General features: G+C 56.2%; 1 protein-coding gene across 1 annotated transcript; it reads right to left on the reverse strand.

Annotated features, from left to right (window-relative positions):
• Positions 1-1,360: 1,360 nt before the first annotated feature.
• JRK (Jrk helix-turn-helix protein) lies at positions 1,361-9,125 on the reverse strand. Its single transcript, XM_058565031.1, has 2 exons — positions 9,082-9,125; positions 1,361-6,808 (listed from the first exon to the last, which is right to left on the reverse strand). Exon 2 carries the CDS (start codon positions 6,333-6,335, stop codon positions 4,725-4,727), a length of 1,611 nt encoding a protein of 536 aa, XP_058421014.1. The 5' UTR covers positions 6,336-6,808; positions 9,082-9,125; the 3' UTR covers positions 1,361-4,724.
• Between the last annotated feature and the right edge of the window lie 10,285 nt (positions 9,126-19,410).

Below are 19,410 nucleotides of genomic sequence, written 5' to 3' on the forward strand. Positions count from 1 at the left end.
CACAGAGGGCTGAGACCTCATCCTGGTCACCTCTGTCCCACCAGCCAGAGAGCCCCCAGGACCTGGAGGCCTTGATAAAGGCCTGATAGATAGATGCCCCCACATCCACAACCACAGGCCCTGAATGGAGCTGGGAGTGTCACTTCAAGCACATGGCACTGTCCTGGGCTTCCACTGGCTCCCAAGTCAGGGTGGCTCAGGCAGGGTGAGGCTGTCCCTGCTTCTCTGACGAGCTCTACCTGGGGCCGTAACTTGCTTCAACTCTTCACTGCGCCCTCAGCGGCCGCTCCTTGGAGCCGGCTCCCTCTCCCTCCTGCCTCCCAAGGCTCCCTGGGACTGAAGGGCTGGGATGACAGCCTTGGCCCCTCTTGGGCGCGCAGAGCCTAGAGGACTGGGTAGCCAGAGCTATGTCCCCATTCCGTGCTGCCCACCCACTGAGGCCCGGCACCTGGGTTTAGCAGATCCTTTTTCCGTTGAAGGAACTGCTGCCCTCACCCTTGCCTTCGGAACATTCCTCTGTGCCCACCCAACGCAGGGCCCAAAGCACCCAGAAAGGAAAAGCCCGTCCTGACCTCCCAGAGGGCCCGAGTCCAGATGCACGGTCAGAGGTGTGGACACCAGGGTCCCGGGACTGGGGGGGTGGTGGTCAGCAAGGGCTGGGGGTGGGGAGGAGGCAAGCCCCCTCTTGGGGTCCTGGAACATCGTGGAGAGCCACTACCCCCACCCGTTAGATGAGGCCCATCGCCTCTGATGCTCCCTTGCCCCCTGCCGGGGTTCTCCTGAGGACCTGGGGGCCACAGCCTCGTACTTCGCTCCACCTGCCTGGCCACTGGGAGACAGCTGGGGTGGGAAAGCACACGGGGCGCAGTGCCCCGGGTGGTGTGGGGCCAGCGCCTGGACCTGGGCATAAAGATGGGGTGCTGGGAGCCTGGATGCCCTCTGGGCCCCCCACTGGCAGAGGGGACGTGAAGAGTGCGTGCTGCCCTTTGTGGGGGCCGCAGGATTGCTGCCTGTTCCGTGCCATCACAGGAAACGTGCTTGAACACCAACACACATAACATGTTCTCCTAAAGCAAGATTACCAAAGAAGGCCGATTTTACAAGAATCAGCATGCCTGAAAGTCCCACACAGCCCAAGATCTCCGCAGCAAGCGCGGGCGTCCGCAGAGGGGCCGGTGCCACCATCCCTCCCAGGCTCCTCAGTCAACCCCGAGCACCGGCTGGCAGCCAGAAGGCGGTGGCTACCAGGAACTTAGCAGGGCTGCACTGTGCACGGATGCCTTAAACTGAGGAGAGGTGACAAGCACAGCTTAAGAACCCGCAGGAGGCCGGAGGATTACGTACTCAGGTGTCCGCTCAGGTGTCCGCTCGACAGAATCAAACTGGGCCCTATTTCTGCAGAGGGCGCTGCGGACTTGTGGGGGCTGCAGCAGGACCTTGGGCTGCGGAGTAAAACAGCTCAGGGACTCTGCAGACGCCCTGCCTCCCTGGGCCTCAATCCCTCATCTGTACAACAGGACGTTTGCCCCACCTCAGCAGGGGTCACAGAGGTCAGACAGGGCCCCCGGGGCGTGGCCACCACAGGCCCTCGTGCGTCCTGTCTCGGGTCTTTTTGCTCCTCTACTCCTCGCCTGCTGCTCTCTTTCACATTGTTTTCTAACTGTCTTCTAACGTAGCATTTGAATTGTTTGGCTACGATCAGGGATGGGGAGCTCCCGGCCAGAGGCTGCCTGTCTCATCAGACCCTGGCCTCCCTTCCCTGGACCCCAGCGCTGCAGGCGGCGCCCAGGAAACAACGCCCCTCATTCACTGAACAGGCAGCAGCTACAGCACCAGGGACACCTCGACTACTCAAGCTGTGCTGAAGACAGGCCGAGCTCCTGCCCTGGCACTGCTGAGGACACCGTGTGGCGTGGGCAGCTTCCTCTCAGCTCTGGGTCTGCCGACTCATTCTGACCACTGAGAAGGGGGAGGGTAAAGGTGGGCAGAGACCTAGGAAGGGGCCCGTTGTGTCCTGAAAGGGGACAACTCTGGAGTCCTGTACAAGTGCTGCTGCTGGGGAGGAAGGCAGGCGTGTGGCACGTGTGTCCCCCCTCCCCCGGATGATGGCCACTGAGGGTCACTCACCTGGTGACTGGCCACAGGAGCACACTAGAGGCCCCCAGTGCCCGGGACATGTGGCCCTCCTCACTCCACAAGGTGAGCGCAGGCAGGGGTGGGAAGAGACTCTGCTAGCGGGACGGAGAAGCCACTGAGATACCGGTACCCCAGCAGCAGTGACCCCACCAGCGGAGGCGGGGAGGAGACGGAGGGGCTCCGGGCTGGGCGCTCATGGGGGACGGGGAAGTGTTCCTGCGCTCCACTCTGGGGTGCCCCGGGGCTTCCAGAGAGGGGCCTCAGCAGCCACTGGAGAGAGGGAGGGTGGGGACGTGGTCACACCCAGCTCTGATATCCCGGCCAGTCCAGCGGGGCTCCACCTAAGACTCTTTGGGAAAAGATTCTGAAGCTAAAACATTCTGGTCACCTGAGCCTCTCAGAAACCTGACGTAAGTGAAGAGCAGAGCACCCAGGGACGGACGCTGGGGGGACAGACACAGAGGTCTCCGTGAGGAGCCCAGGTGGCAGGATGGAGGCCGAGGTGCTCACAGGCACCCGAGCCTCCGTGAGCACTCGCACCTCACCCTGCACCTGAGTTTGCACAAGAACCCCCACTCTGCCTGGGATCAACAGCGGCATACCCACCTGAGGCGGCCATGCTGGCTCATGAGGGGAGGAGGAGGCCAGGAAGGCCGAGTTCTGCTCCGCCAAAATCCTCCCGAGGAGCCGGAGCCAGGCTCCGCAGCCGGTTCTGGAACAGGAGCACCCTGAGGACAGACACCCTCAGCCGGCCGTGGACAAGCGTTTATTGATCGGCCACAATACAGCCAGGACAGGAGCAGGTCGTGAGGACATGGCAAGTCTGGCCTGGGGTCTACAGTCTGATGGGGACAAACCGTCCACAAGGGACCTGGGAGAGGCAGCCAGGAACCCCTCCCCCAGCTCCACCCACCCAGCAAAGTCCTGCTGCTCGAAAACCGCTGGGCCAGCCGAGGGGCTGACGGTGGGGGGAGAGCTCCTCAGCACGTCCACCCATCTCTCCACGCTGCCACCACCAAGGGTGGCCTCCCCCGTGACTCCGACATCTCACCTCCTGTGACACCTCCAGCAGCTGCAATTCAACAGCAGAGGGAGGCACGAGTCCAGAAGTGGCACAAAAGTACAGGGTGAGAGGTGTCACCCACTGACGGAGACGGATGTGACGGCAGCACAGCACAGACACTACCTGCCCGAAGGATCGGTAACAAGACTTATAAACCAACCCGCGCCTCTTCCACGATCCGCACACGCACACTGACAGCAGGAACACAGCGCCCCATGTTGCAGTGCCACGGCAGCCATGACTGTCACCCCAGTGTTTGGAAAGGTGTGGAAACACAAGAGAACCCGGGCTGCAAACCAAACCCAAGTCCCCTCGGCTCTCGCGGGAACAAAGGTCTCTCGGCACAATAACAGCAAACAGAGAACAAAACTACTACCCATCCAGCTGCCGTGACGTGAACTCAAGGGGTTGGAATTCAAGGGCAAAGCGGTGAAAAGAACAAAGAAAAATACACCCACCTCCGGTACGTTCAGGGAGGGTGACCACACCAACAGGGCTTCCTGTGGTCACAGCTCTAGGTGGAGCGAGAAAGCATCGCGTCTTCCTACAGCCGGCTTTACAACCCCACCAGGACAGCCAGCTTCTCCCTGCAAGTCTCACTAGGGTGTCAACAGCTGCAAACGCAAGTTCAAATACTGCTAGAAATGTAACGGCTTGTTTTCCTGTTTTCGCTGTGTATGTGCAAACCTAAGACTAATTTCCAAACGAACGCCTGATTAAGATTTGTTCGTGTCAAGGCAGTAAATGTGAAACTCCAGGGAATGTGAGGAGTGGACTGCACACCGGACTCTGAGCCAAGACTCTGTACATCCTGGCAGTGCCACCCCTGCAGGCTTCACGGGAGGCAATTCTACCACGTCATGCCAGCGTGCGGCCCACCACATCCTGGGGTCCGAGCCTGAAGGGTGGGACCTGCTGGCAACATGGAGAAACCTCCCAGAGAGACTCGTGCTGCTAAGTGAGGTCACGCCTGACGTGGGGATACGTGAACAGATGACAGGTTGCCTGTAAAGCCACGAGCAGGGGGCTACGCTGACTTGAGGTCATAAACTGAGTCCCAGCCCTCACCCTCCAGGACCACCTAACACAGGCAAGGCCGCCAGACTGGCGGACGGAGCCCCGAGGGCAGAAGAGGTGGGACTGGGACACGCCAGCCCTGTTAAGTGGTGGCAGGTACTGCCGTCGCATCCCCTGGCTTGAGGGCTGGCTTTTCTCCTCTGGGACAGACAGACAGACAGACATCTCTACCCTCGGACACAGCAAGGCTCAGCCAGCAAACACGAGGACAGACTCTGCCCGGCCACAGGAGGCTCTGGTATGTTTTAGGTTTGGATGGGCCGTTCCAGAATATCTCCTCCTGCTCACGAGATGCCAGATAACACAGTAACACCCGGATTAATTGCAACGTTAATGGGGATGGGCTGTCCCAAGGAAGGAGACCGCACACGGCAGCTCCCACACTCGTAGGAAAGCTGCCACCAACATGGGCCACCTGGCACACTGCACTGTGGAGGGCGCCCAGCCATCAGTCCTCGCCCGCTGTGGATGAACAGGGCACGTCCTGGGGGGCCTCGAGCTTGATCATGGCCCTGAGAGCCGGCCGCCACCGCTTCACCTGCCGCTGCCTCACGAACACGGAGCGCAGCGCGTGCAGCTGCCCAGCCTCCTGCGCCGTGAAGCAGGGCTGCCTCTCCGCGAAGCGCACGAGCGCGTCGAAGGATGCGGCTGCCTGCTCCCAGGCCGCCTCCTCGCTCTCTTTCTCGGCCTGCTCTGGACTCCCCGCGGCAGGAGCTGGGCCTGCAGCAGTGGGGCGCCCCTCTCCAGCTGCCCATCCGGGCCCGCCCTGCTCGGTGGCCATGCCCCAGGGAAGCCTGCTGCCCGGCTCCAGGACGTGCGCAAACGTCTGGGCGTGAGGCTTAGTCCTGAGGTGGTCGGGCTCCTCCTCAGAAGACGAGCCTTCAGTCAACGACCCCGCGGGCCACAGCTTCCCCCAGGCACGGCCAAAAACGTCGCTGGGCACGGCATTCCAGGCACAGGCCACGTTCACGATGGCGTCGTTCACGTTGTAACGGGGGTGGAAGCCCTGCAGCGTGACTGGGGGGTTGATGAAATGCCTCATGAAGTCCCTGCGAATTCCCTGGTCCATGGGTTGAATTAAGGAGGTCACACCGGCGGGCAGAAAGATGGTGAAAATGTTATCAGAAACCAACTCGGACTCCTGCGGGTGGGCCCGGGAGTTGTCGAGCAGGAGGATGGCTTTGCTGTCCTCAGGCAAGCCCAGGGCCCTGAAGTGCTCCTTCACCGACGGCACAAAGATGTGACGGAACCAGTCAGAGAAAATCTCCCTGTCCACCCACGCGTTCCCCTGGGCCTTGTAGGCCACAGGCAGGTGCTGGATGCCTCGGAAAGCCCGGGGGCCGCTGCCCTTCCCGATCACCAGGGGCTTGATCTTATGCGAGCCCGTGGCGTTGGCACACATGAGGACGGTCAGCCTGTCCTTGCTCTGCTTGGCGCCAGGCGCAGCCCCACCTTCCAGGGTGGGGTTTGACAAGCACCGCCAGAAAAGGCCGGTCTCGTCAGCGTTGTAAACCTGCTCAGGGGACAGGCCGTGCTCTGCAGTTAAGCTCCGGAAAAACCCACAGAACTGCTCAGCCGCTTGGTGGTCAGCCACCTGCTTCTCGCTGGACGCGTCCAGCTTTTTAATGCCGTGTCTGGCCTTAAAACGCCAAAGCCACCCTCCAGAAAACACGCAGGGCTCGGTCAGCTGCATTTGTTCGTAGAAGTCCTTGGCTTTCTCGATGAGCATGGGGCCGGAGACGGGCACACCCTCGGCGCGCTTGACCAGAAACCACTCGTACAGGACCCGGTCGAGATGCTCGAGCTTGGGCGTGTGCAGGGTGCGCCGCTGCTCCAGGGCCTTGTTGGAGTCGGAGTTGGCAAAGAAGCGCAGCAGCTGGGCCTTGTGGGCCCTGATGTCATAGAGGGTGGACATGCCCACGTTGTACTCCTGCATTAGCGCCTTCCTGCTCTCCCCCTTCTCCAGGCGCGTGCAGATGTCGATCTTCTCCTTCAGGGTCAGCACCACCCTCTTGCGCTTCTCCCCGGGGCTCCTCCCGGCAGCCGGCTTGGAGGCCATGTGCGGGGTGGCTTGTCCCGGCAGCCGGGGGAAGCGCACCTGGGCCAGTCCTGGCGGCCTTCCTGCCTCTCCTTCCCCTTTCCTCCCACGCCCTCCCCCCTGCCTCAGTTTCTCTCTCCACTCTGCCCGCCCCGTTCTGCTGATGCTGGGCCACCAGGAGCCAGAGTTCCTCCTTTGTTCCTCCCTCTAGTTCCAGAAACCTCTTGCCTCAGCTGTCTCTCGTCTTCTGGGCTCCTAACAACGCGGCCGGCTCCTGGTCTTCTCTGCAAGGGAGGTGACCAGTGTCACACCGCCCCTGGACTCCCCCATACCGTTGGAACCTTCTCTGCAGTGATGGTGACAGCCTCTCCCCTTAAACACACACCAGAGAGCAGAGGGGCCCTGGGAGCTGGTTTCTGAGTAACTGAGATTTTACTGTCTGAGCCGTGCGTGCCTCTCTCCAGCACTGTCTCACAGGCATAGTGCTTCAGGAACTAGAAAGCAGAAGGGAAGAAAGAAAAACGTTACAGAGAGTGTGCCCAGGCCACTCATAAGCATGTCTTCATTACTTGGGACACTGGGAAGGTGCAGCTGAAACAAGTGTTGTAGAGACGAGCAACACATGAGCTGGCCAGTAAGTGACGTGGTGCCTGTGGGGCTGCCCAGCTCTCTGTCCAGCCCCTGGGGTGCTAGACACACCGGTTCTTCCCAGCTTCCACCAAGTGACCTGAGTCATGTGGTATGGCCCCAAATTAAAAGTGGCTCTCGCAGGAGCAACCCAGCCTTCCCAGAGAAAATGCTAAGGAAGAGGCCAGTGAACAAAGCCAGGAGGTCGCAGGTGCCAGGCTACCTACAAGCCACTTCCCACTTGAACTACCAGCTTCACAAATCCCTTGTTCCTTCTAGAACAGCAGAGGAAAGGATGTAGATGCTGTGGGGAGCAGGCATTCCTCAAAACCTTCCAGGGCTAGGGAGCCTACAAGCCTCTTCTGAAACGAGGCTCCTCAAACCACCCTTCAACAGCAGGCCCCAAACTGCTTCTGGGGCCTCAGGCTCCTCCCAGAGCTGGGAGGGGCTGCCAGTCTCCCGACAGCCAACTGGCCTCCAGAGCCAGGTGCTCAGATGTCTAAGCTGTCTCTGGACACACTCACTCACACTTGCTCGCACGTGCACTCTCACCCATGAGTGTGCACACAACACTCACGCCCACACTCACACATGTGCTCACACACTCAGAGAACACAGGAAATGACCAGGTCAGAGTAGGGGCTTCCTAAGTACTTGTTAATCTGGAATGCTCTATGAATAAATCACTAATCCATGCTGGAAACAAAAAGACTAGAATTGTCTTATGGCCCCGCTGGGAGCAGGGCACTCTTCCTGAATCAACTATGCACCTTTCAAGTAATAAACTCTGTGTTTAAGCTTACACAGACATCTTTGGTTACAGTTAGTAAGATCATATAGAGGAAAGTGACTTCACATAAGGCCGTCAGCTCTAATTAATTGTGTCTTTCCACTGGTGTTTCCGTTATGTTCTCATCCTTCATCTACAGAAAGATCAAGGTTGTTACGGTTCCTTCCAGCTGGACAATTCCATCCTTTTGTAACAACTTCCCCAGACGTCCAGCCCTCCCTGTCCATGGGCAGACCTGCAGGGCGTAGCGGATGCAACCTCCCTGGCTTGACCTGATAAGACACTGAGGAACCCCCGCCTGGGAGGAGTGAAGAGCTGCTGCCCAGACCCGGCAGGCCCTGGCTGGTGCGCTAGGGGCACTGTGCTTGCTATGACGGTCCTGCCTCCTCCCTCACAGCCAGCTGGGACCCTCCCTTCCTTCGTGGCTGGGCCTTCATGACTCTCTCCTCTCTCACCCGGGAGGGACTGCGGATCACGGAGCCAACAGCTCTGGCCAGCGCATGGCACCCATCACCGCAGCAGGGCGAAAAGGCTCCAGAGCTCACAGAGGCACCCCCAGCAGGACCTCCCCGCCTCACCTCCCTCCCAAATCCTTACTGGGTCTACTTCTTCCCACTTGGTGCAGTTCGGGAGGCCACGGGACTACTCGTACGTGGAGCATAAAAAGGCAGCCCTTTGAGACCACAACTCAAGAGAAATGAAAAGTTCATTCAAATGTAGCAAGAGTCCCCAAGACAAACTCCAGGCCTGTCACAGCCAGCTCTGGGCGTCCTTCTGCCCGCCCGAGTCGGTCTCCCGGTCTGCTTTAGGGTCCCTATTTTCACCCTATTTACTGGGACTATCAGGGAGAAACACCCGAGAAACAGGTCTTCTGGGAACCGAGGAGGAGAGGGGTTAAGTCTTGACGGAAGAGGACGGGGGTCCTTGAGCAGGGACGGACACTCGGGGTGTGTCCCTGCGGGGAGGGCCTTGGAGGGCGTTCCCGGGGCGTGGGCGGCGGCCCTGCAGAGACGCGGCCTCCGCGGGGCCCGGCGCCCAGGGGATCCCGGGCCACCGGAGAGGCCCGTCCGGAAGGGGCGTCCGCCGGGCCGCGTCTGGGGTGGACGCTCGGGGGCACCGGGGCCACTGCAGAGGGAAAACGAGGCCGAGGCTCGGCCGGCTCCCCGGGGGCCGCGCGGCGCCGAGCCCCTCTGCCGGTGGAGCCGGGGTCCCGGCGGGCTCGCGGCGCGGGGGCGAGAGGAGGCGCGACTTCGGAGGCGCCTGGCGGGCCGGGCGGGGTGCGAGCTGAGGAGAAGCCGCCCACCGCCGCCGCGGCGAGCAGGTACCTCGCAGCGCCCAGACCCCACTCACCTGCGCCCCGAGCCGCCGCCGCCGCCGCCGCCGGAAGTGCTCCGCTCCGCCCTCCGCCCTCCGCCCTCCGCGCCTCGCGCCTTCCCCAGCCACTTCCGGGGCGCTCTAGGCAGCCGGAGGACTCGCCTCTCGCTGGCTCTGCGGGAGGCTTGGGGACGCGGGGCGGGGGAGCAGCGGGGGCATGGTGGCGGCCCGGGGTCGTCTGCCCTCGACGTGGCCCTCTGCAGGGTGGGAGTCTCGGGTTGTGTGATGAGTGGAACCCCTGGGCCGAAGGAGTGGGGGCAAGGAGCGAAGCCTGCAAGGCCAGCAAGGATGCATCTACTACGCCCTGCAGGTCTGCGCAAGGCACAGGGAGGGCTGGACGTTTGGGGAAATTGTTATAAAAGATGGAATTGTTTGGGAGTCCTGGGCACGGCTGGGCAGGAGGCCTACTGGGCTTGGTGCCCTGGACAGGACGGCCTTCCAGGTGGGGGTTCCTGACGGGGGATGGGCAGTGACTTAGCCCCTTGCCGTGGCGAAAGCCAGTGGCCACCGCTCTTATCTGCCTGCCCGGCCTGTTACTTCGCTGGACCCTTGTCCATCCCTAATGTAGATAATTTCGATGACGAGATTCGGAACTTTTGAGCTGGTGAGACCTGGACTGGAGTTGAAGCTGTAGTGAGTGGAGACTTTGAGGTACTGATAAATAAGTGACAGGCAATAGGACCTAGTGGAGGATATGAGAAAGCCATTTGGTGTAAAACTAATTAGGCCCTTGTTTTTCCAAAAGGGCTTGACATGGCTGCGTTGCATATCTGCTTTAAGTAGTTACTATGTTTCAAAGACAAAAACAAAACCCTTAAAGATAAGGATATAACTTACCCCACATGGGCATTTAAGGATAATCATCTCTCCCTAGGCTAGGGATTGACTGCTGACCTGCTGTGGCCACGCACCTTGAGACCACAGACCTGCCACATTCATGGAAATGCTGTGCCAGCAAAGCAATCTCATGACTGTTGTAAAAGAGACATTCCAGTCGTATGTGACACATGCTCTTTGACAGTATATAATCATCCTGTACACCCCACTTCTTTGGAGGGCTCCATTCCTTTGTGAAGGGACTCTCGGGCTATATAGTCCTCAGATCTGTCTCATAATAAACTCACCCCAATTTTGATTTATAGATTGGTTATGGATTATTTGCGTCGACAGTACCTTGGGGTGGGGTGAATGTATTTTGCATGTGGGACAAATGTGAATCTTTGGGGACCAGAGGGTGGACTGTGGTGAACTGAATAATGCTCCCCCCAAGGATGTCTACACCCTAAACCCCAGAACCTGTGAATACGTTACCTCACATGGCAAAGGGACTTTGCAGATGTGATTTAAGTGGAGATTCTTGAGATGGGGAGATGATGCTGATTATCAGGGTGGGCCCAATGTAATCACAAGGGCCTCATAAGAGGGAGGAGGAGAGTCAGAGTCAGAGAAGACAATGTGATGATGGAAGCAGAGGGAGAAAAGGAGAAATGACAACAGGCACAGATCAGAGCATGTGCTTTGTAGGTGGAGGAAGAGGCCGCAAGCCAAGGAAAGCAGGAGCCTCTAGAAGCTGGGAGAGGCAAGGAAACAGATTCTTTCCTGGAGGCTACAGAAGGAGCCAGCCCTGCTGACACATTGGGTTTAGCTCCATAAGACTCATCTCAGACTTCTGACCTCCAGAACTGTAAGATAATAAATGTGTGCTGTTTTAAGCCACCAAGTTCATGGTCATTTGTTACACAGCAAGAGGGAACCAAGACGGATTTTGACAGCTCCCTCCTCCTTCATTCACTTTCTTCCTGTGGCTCCCAGGAAGCCACCACCCCCTGGTGCTCCTTCCTCACCCTCCTCTGCTGGTTCCTACCTGGCTGGTTCACTCCTTGACTCTCTACTCTCCATTCACACCCACTCCCTGGGTGATCTCCACCAGTCTCACAGCTTTGCATAGCAGCAAAGGCAGGCAACTCCCAAATTCATGTCTCCTCCCATGCACTCTCGACTCCTATGCCCTACCCAGCGTCCCCACATAGCCCTCTCCCAGGCACCTCAAACCTAGCATTTCTAAACCTGAGCTGGTGATCCTCCCGCCCAGCCTTGCCCCGTCTACGCACTCCCCATCTCAGTGAGTGGCAACTCCACCTTTCGCTTCACTCAGGCCAAAAAACTCAGAGTCATCCTTACACTCACACCCAGTGGACCAGGAGCTCTGCCTGGCTCTGCCCTCACATCCATGCAACTTTGGACCTCCTGTCACTCCCGCCCGCTCTCTCCCCGTGGTCCAAGCCACCTGATCCTGCAGTTGCTCTGTCCCTGGTCTTTGCTTCTGCCCCTGCCCCCACCCAGCCATCTGCTGCTGCATGGCAAAGCGCCCCAAAGCTGAGAGGCTCGGAGCGGCAGCCATTCCCTCATGCGTGGACCGTGGCTCGGGACTTGGGCATGCTCGTGTCGGATGTGTTTGATGGAGGGGAGATGGGAGCACCGAGCACAACATGCACGTGGGTGGGACCGGAACCCAGGACTCCGGAACTTGCAGTCCTTTAGCAGAGTCTCCTGGGACAGCAAGGTGGCGCCTAGGATGCTGGCTCCATCCCTGTGTGTGACACTCTGCTGCCACCTTGTGGACACGGGATGCTGCTGGCAGGGGGCTGGGGCTCAGCATAGAACTGGGGTTCAACCCTCAAGATCCATGGGGCTCCCCCAGATGCTCCCACCATCACTCTGGGACCCTCGGGCCTCCTCCCAAGGACTGAATCCACTCTGGCAGAGAGGAAGGCGTCAGAAAGAGAAGAGAAGGAAGAACATCCACTGGTGTCTCCTGGGGCCTGGCACTGAGGGCTCCTCTCTCCCAGTGCACAAGGTCGAGTCCCCAGACCACGCTTGGACCACCACCACAGCCTCCTTCCCCACTGGCCTCCCCATCCACCTGTCCAGCCAGAGTAGCCTTTGAGAGGGTCAGTCTGCGTGGATCCCTCCCCTGCCCACCCCTGGTCTCCCAGGGCATGCCAGGAAGGGTCCTCACTGGGCCACCAGGCCACGCCGGGTCTGGCTCTCACCATCCTCCTCCAAGCCCACAAGAGTTCCACTGTGTATGTTGTCCCTTCACCTGGAGGTGGCTCTGGACCCAGCGGAGCCCCTCACCCAGGTTCTGGGGGCCTTGAGTGGGAAGACATCACCAGCCAGGCCCCAGAGGGAAGGTCTTGGGGTGATGAGTCTGTGGGAGATCAAAATTTGGCCACCCTGAAATATGTCTCTTTACCTTGATTATTTTCTCTGGTGGACATTTGACCTCCCCCACTAACTGCCTAAAGGAATTTAACTCTGGGTATGGACAGACTGGCAGGGTCCTCACTAAGCCCATTCTTTTCAAAGTTCTGTTTACCAAATATTTATATGTGTAAAGGTATCTCCCTCTGTGTAGTGGGAAGAGAGGGGGGATGACCTTATCTGTGAAAACTCTCATCAGGATGGAAGAAGAAGACTTAAATCTACATACTCTTGGTTACTATAATTCCTGTCTCTCCAGCCACATTCTCTATAGGTGGCCCTGCAAAGCATTGTCTGACAAACATTTACATTTCCCTCTTCATGTAAATTGTCTTCTTCCCCTCTGAAATCCCAAAACACCCCCCACCCCCAACATCCTCCTTTGTCTTTAGCTGAAGATGGTATTTAAGACGAGAATCTCTGCCATTGTGTTGAAAAACTCAGTGTCCCTGGTTTCTCCCATGTATACATGTTATTAAACTTGGTATTATTTTCTCCTGCTAACCTGTCTTGTTAATTATTTGGCCAGCCAGAAGAACGTTAAGGGAAAAGGCAGAGAAGGATTCTCCCTCTTCCCCCACAAATCTCTCACAGCAAAGAGGGGGGCTTTGCCTCCTGGCTGAGGTGTCTGTGAAGCCCACACCCAGCTAGCAGAGGGGACTGCCTGAGGTGGGCTCAGGTCTCCTGGGCATGCTGACCTTACTCCAGGAGGGAGGAGTGGGCATGAGGAGAGGTGGGCAGAGAGAGGGACAGCTCTGAGAGGCACCAGAGGCAGAAGGGCCCAGCGAGGGGCTGGGGCTGAGGGGCGGGGGCAGGAGGAGGGGGTGGGCCCATCGCCACCTTGGTTCTGGGGCCAGAGGGGAGCAGGTTTGGGGCAGAGCCACTGATGACCCATAGGACGCCTTTATGAGAACCAGGAAGAGGCACCTCCTCTGGGACACAGGGCCCTTTGGGGACTTAGAGACAGGCTGGCACCTGGGACAGGGCCCGTGGGAGCTCGGCCACGGTGGACTGGAGGTGGGAAGCAGACTCCTGGGGCCCTCATGGGACTCAGTTTCCCCAACACACACACACACACAGAGCTTGCAGGACATGAGCTTAATATCGAGAACTCAAAATGGGGGCTGGCGCTGAGGATGCCCTCCCCGGTCTATCAGTGACCTGGCAGCACACAGCTTACCCCTGATTTCTGACTGCGTTCTTCTAAAGGAAAAGACGTACAGAGGTGGGAGGTGACATCAGTTGTGGTTTTGCAATTGACACGCTATCTTTATTTTTTAAAGTTAACTCTGCATAAAATAAAGAACTCATCCAAAAATGATGTCTTTTCCAGTGTGGGACCGTGTGGCAGCCCCAGGAGGCCGTGGTGGTCTGTTGGCAAGGACCTCTTGTGAGGTGGGGGTCTGCTTCCAGCCGCCCTGCTGCCCCCCTGCTGGTCCTTCCAGCCCCAGCTTCACACCCTCCCAAGAGTGGGGACACTCCCAGGCTTTGTGAATAGGCAGGATCTCCAGGGAACCCAACTGGTTTGGGCCCTTGGGGGCTGGGCGGGTAGGTGGAAGGTCAAGAGAAAACAGGAAAATCTGGAGTCCCAAGAGGTGACTTCGGAGCAGAGGAAAGGAAGAAGGGTGAGGGTGAGTCACGTCAAAGCTACGCCCAGACCCTGTCCACTCCCTGGAGGGGCGGCAGGGAGCCCTGCCCTTTGTGACAGACCTTCCCAGAAAGTGAGACCACCGGAGGATCCAGGCTCAGTTTAGGCTGAGGAGCTGTATTCAGTGTGTGTCCAAAGCATGAGTGACAGGGATGAAGCTCAGTGTGTGACCAGGGTCAAGCGTCAGAGTGTGACGAGTGTCAGGGATCAGCATGTGACCAGGATCAGGGCTCAGAGTGTGACCAGGATCGGGGCTCAGTGTGTGACCAGGATCGGGGCTCAGTGTGTGACCAGGTCAGGGCTCAGTGTGTTACCAGGATCGGGGCTCAGAGTGTGACCAGGGTCAAGACTCAGGATGTGATCAGGATCAGGGCTTATTTGATGACCAGAGTCAGAGTTCACACTGTGACTCTAGCGAGGGCTCAGTTTGGGACTGAGGTCAGAGCTCAGTCTGTGGTCAGAAGGAGCTTCATACCTGTTTCTTGGGGCGTCACAGCCATGGTCTTTAATATTTGAGCTGTGGCCATCAGGCCATTTGTCTCAGTCTGCTTGGGCTGCCATAACAAAATCCCACAGCCCAAGTGACATAAATGGCAGAAATGTGTCTTCGCACAGCTCTGGAGGCAGGGAGTCTGAGATCAGGCTCCAGCACGGTCGGGCCCTGGTGTGGATGCTGGTGACTCACTTCCTGGTTTACAGACGGCCCTTTCTCTCTGTGTTCTCAGGTAGCCGAGAGTGAGCTGTGGTGTCTCTTCTTATAAGGGCACTAATCCCATCATGGGCCCCACCCTCACGACCTCATCTAACCCTAATCACCTCCCAGAGGCCCCACCTCTAAACACCCTCACATGGGGGTCAGGGCTTCAAAATATTAATTATGGGGGACACAATTCAGTCATAGCATTCTGCCTGTGGGCCCCCAAATTCATGTCTTCTCACATGCAAAGTAAATTCATTCCATCCCAACATCCAGACCCGAGGTCGTAACTCATTCCCGAGTCAGCTCTAACGTCTCGAGTCCAGTCCATCTGAACGTCACATAGATTCCACAGGGTGATACTGAGGGTACGATTCATCCTGAGGCAGAATTCCCCTCCAGCCCTGCACCCTGCACCTTGTCTGGAAACCGGACAAGTTATGTTCTTTTAAAATACAAAGGTGGGAGGGCCAGGCCCAGAATAGACACCCCCATTCCAAAAGGGAGAAATGAGAAGGAAGAAAGGGGTGGCGGGTCCCACACCGGCCTAGCAAGGCAGAGTTCACGAGACCTGGAGGCTCGAGAGCAGCCTCGCTGCTTTAATACTCCGCCCTCCACGCCCAGCGGGCAGCGGTGTCATCAGCAAGGCTCTGGGCGGGGCTCCCGCCCCTGCGGTTCCGCCTGACACCGGTGGGGGACTCTCTGTCGTAGGGGAAGTCCTGTGCGCCGCAGGACGGTGAGCAGCGTTCTGGCCTGCACCCACTGAAAGCCAGTGGCAACCCCCGGTTGGGACACCTGAAAAGGTCTTCAGGTGTTGTCAAATGTCCCCTCTGGCACAGAGGCACTCCCGTTTGAGAACCACTGCCTTAGACTAATCACTTCATATCAAATCAGATCAACACACATCTAGGCATCTGTGACTATTTGAGGAATGAATGTTCCAGGCTGGTGCTAGGTGTCAGGCACCTTGAATACAAAGACAGATAAGGAAGGCTCCAGTCCAGGGCACCCCCAGTCCCAGTGAGCTGCGGGGGGCAGACAGGAAGGCACCCACACAAGAAACAGTGAGGTCACAGACGTTTTACTTACTGCATGAGGTACCTGAGCTTATGGGACTGTGGGCTGGAAGGGTGTTCAGAGAGAAAGTTCCAGGTGGGCAGAGCGGGTAAGGAAGGCACGCTGGCAGAGGGGCCACACTCACCTCTGTGTGACCTTGAGCAAGTTCCTGCCCCTCTCTGGGCCCTGGGCTCCTCACCTCCAAAGGAGAGACAATTGCCATGGGAAAGAGCCCAACCTAGAGGGTGCCAGGGGGTGGGCAGAGGAGACCCCAGAGGTGCTGCAAGTCCCAGGGAGGGCTGGGTCTCAGGTCACCCCTGGCCCATATGGCGAATCATCTTGATCCAGAGCTCAAGGTGAGAAGGTCCTTCCCCCATTGCCCAGGTGCCCTCACGGCCCCTGACATCCCCAGGGCCCTTTTCTAGAGGAAAATCAAGGAGCAGGGAGTAAGATGCAGGTCAGAGATGCTGTCCACTGGGCCAGGAGGGCATCAAGAAATGAAAGGCACTCTCCCCCGACCCTGGTGGGAGGAGTGTGTGGTCCCTCAGACACACTCAGGCCTGCAGGCAGTGGGCATGGCTAGACACTCCAAGGGGTCCCAGGGAGACTTTTTCAAAGGGAGGGTCAGGTTGAGAGGGTGAACAGGGACCACTAATGGGCCCAGGCCAACAGTAGCAGGATGAGGCCCCTGGGCTTGGGGGGATGAGGAGAAGGAACAGGTACTGATACCCGCTCAAGACAAGGTTGACACGAGGGAAGCCATGTTGTAGAAAAGAAACCCTACTGTAACTTTGAATGACCTCTGACAAACTAACCCAGCTGGATATGCACCCTCCAGGAGATCTAACTGCTCTGTAGATTTTACGACCCCTGCTTGTGCATGTACCTCCCAGCTGTGATAAGATGATGACTTTGTTCTTTTGAGTTCCTTAGGAATGTGATGACCCTCGAACAGAGAGTCTATACTGATAGCCATCATCAATGAAAACTGAAAAATCTGGTGTGGCGACTCCCAGTGTGTAACACCAGAAGGTCAACATTCCTAACCCCCTCCCCTATAACCCAATGGCCTATATAACTACTGTAAGACTTTGTGCCCCTTAAGATTTTTTTTTTCAGACATGAGACGGCCATCTTCCCTGTTGCTAGCAAGCTGTAATAAAAAAAGTCCTTTTTCTCCCACCACCTTGCCTCTTGTCTATTGGCATGTCTTGCGGTGAGCAGAAGACCCCACGTTGGGCAGTAACAATTTGGCGACCCAGATGGGCCGTTAAGTCCTGCTCGTGGCCAGCCAACCTCGGATGGGCAACCTGTTGGGTAAGTCCCTAGCGGCTGCCGAGCCTCTCTTTGTCTTGGGGAATTGCCCTACCTGCTTTCCCGTACTGATGCCGGCTGCCTCCTAACGCTCTGATGTGGTAGGAAGAGAAACAGCTACTTCTGGTGAGTCAACAGGTTTAATCTGGAGTAGCGTAAGTTACTTGAGGATGCTCATGAACTCTCTTCCCCTCCATCCCGGGTCCTTCCACTTACGGCAGGGCCATCTGGGGTCCAATAGGACTGTCTGGGTGTGCACTTGGAGTGGGAACAATTGTAGGACTTTATACCCTAAATCTGGGAACTAGTTCACCGGAGTCTGGTTTTTCTGTGTCTGTGTCCGTGTCTGTGTTGGTAAATAGCTTAAAAGTGGTTGTTTGCGGACTGAGTTTCTCGGTGATCATAACAAACTCTCTTTAGAAATTACCCTGTTTGTTGTGGCCACCTTGAGAAAAGCCCCCTTAAATGGACATAACTGTAAACAGCTGGCAAGATAACCTGGGATAATTTAAATTTTACGGTGGCCACTTTGGGCACCTTTTGAGCTTTCAAATCGAGAAAGAAATCTTTAAAGAGTCAAGGCTCCACCCCTGGGAGCTCTCCTCTGGCTTCTGCTTTCGGAGAGTCCGAGCTCCACTCCTGGGAGCTCTCCTCTGGTTTGGGGGCACCGGGAGTGATTCCAGGTTGGCCCTGTGTCATTTGACTGAAATCTGGAACCCTGTTTTGTCCCCTATCAGGAACACGTTGAGTATTTTAGGCGCCTACTGAGTCAGCTATGGGGACAGGATATCTGTAATTTATTCTGTAAACTGTCCTGCCAGGGTTGTGTGCCCCAGCATGGGAACTGTTGTTTGTGTGACACTTATCTTGATAACTCTTGGGAAGAGGCCATGAGGGCGAGGCCTGATCACCTCTTTCCCTTCTTTTTCTGTTTTGTTCCTCACCTCCTCTGTTGTCACCAAGTTGAGGTTAAGTTCAGGCTGGACCTGAGCAGAACCTGCACCTTCTGTAAACTTGAAAACTTTTGCCAGGGACTTAACTCTCAACCCTGGCATTGGGAGCCCCAGCCCCCAGCCCGCTCCAGGCCTTTGCTTCTTGCCTCCCTGGCTTGCTTTCTGCTGGCTCAGGGACTAAGTGCCCGGGCTGAGTGGGACTTGACTAAATCTTATAGCTATATTGACGCCCGCAGTGGGGCTCTGCACCCTTCTTCAGGCCGTGATCAGTGGGACGCAGGTTTTACCGCCATGGGGAACGCCCCAAGCATCCCCGGAGACTCACCCCTCGGGTGCACTTTAACTGATTGGAAACAATTTCTATTGGATGGATTATGCCCCAGAAACTTTATCTTGGGGAAAGCTTGAGTGGTTTCTCTGTGCCTTTGTGATGTGGTTAGACAGGCAGATCAACCTATAATGTCATTTCAGTTACAACCCAATTTCTGAGAAATCAAGAGCAATTGCCCTTAAAAAAAATTCTTGTAAGACTGGAGATACAACTGTAGGGGCAGTCCAGAGTCCAGCCAGTTCCTTCATCTCAGAAAGGGTATCGCCTCACCTCTCTGGGAAGTGTTATCTAGCTCATCAGCAATTCCTAAGACTGAAGAGAAAAAAATATTAGTAAAAAGGCTTAAAACAAAAATTTGGATTCATAACTGGGGAGACTTGTACCTGATTCATGGCAGTAATAGCTGTGCAGTCTCTGTGTATGTGTGTCTGTTACCTATGTGTGATAGTTTACCTCCAGATGGTATGGTCAAAATTAAGAGCTCTGTTCAATTTGCTTACAAAAATTATTTCTAAATGCAGTTAACCCAAATGTCTTTCAAGTTAACATGATATAAATTAATCTTTGGTAAATAAAAGCTGGTTTAAGTTTCTTGGTTTGATTGACAATCATTGGAAACAAATGACTTAGATGGATGAAAATAATTAAGAGTTTTTGGGTACAATAATTATGTTTCACGGTCTGTATACCTGGGAAAAAAAAACAGCTTTCAAATTCCTTTTGCTAACTTAAAACTTTAGAGTTTTTGATAAAAGTTCGTGGAGTATCTGGGTCACTTTCAAATAAGATAAAATACTGAAACATTATTGCTAAACATATCTAAGTTTATCTAATTCTGGCTTCTTATTACAGAAAAAGTAAAAGGTGTTTTGGGTCTATTAGTAAACATGTCTTATATTTTATTAAAAGATTGTACTATGAAGTAACATGTTTTTTAGAAATTATGAAAGGTATTTATAAATTTGCCAAGCCAAAAAATGCGAATATAAAAGACAGTTCATAATTGCTTACTTTTTAGTTTTCACTAAGGTCTGTAAGAGTT

This window comes from Diceros bicornis, chromosome 21, assembly GCF_020826845.1.
Source record: "Diceros bicornis minor isolate mBicDic1 chromosome 21, mDicBic1.mat.cur, whole genome shotgun sequence".
In the NCBI taxonomy this organism is placed as follows: domain Eukaryota; kingdom Metazoa; phylum Chordata; class Mammalia; order Perissodactyla; family Rhinocerotidae; genus Diceros; species Diceros bicornis.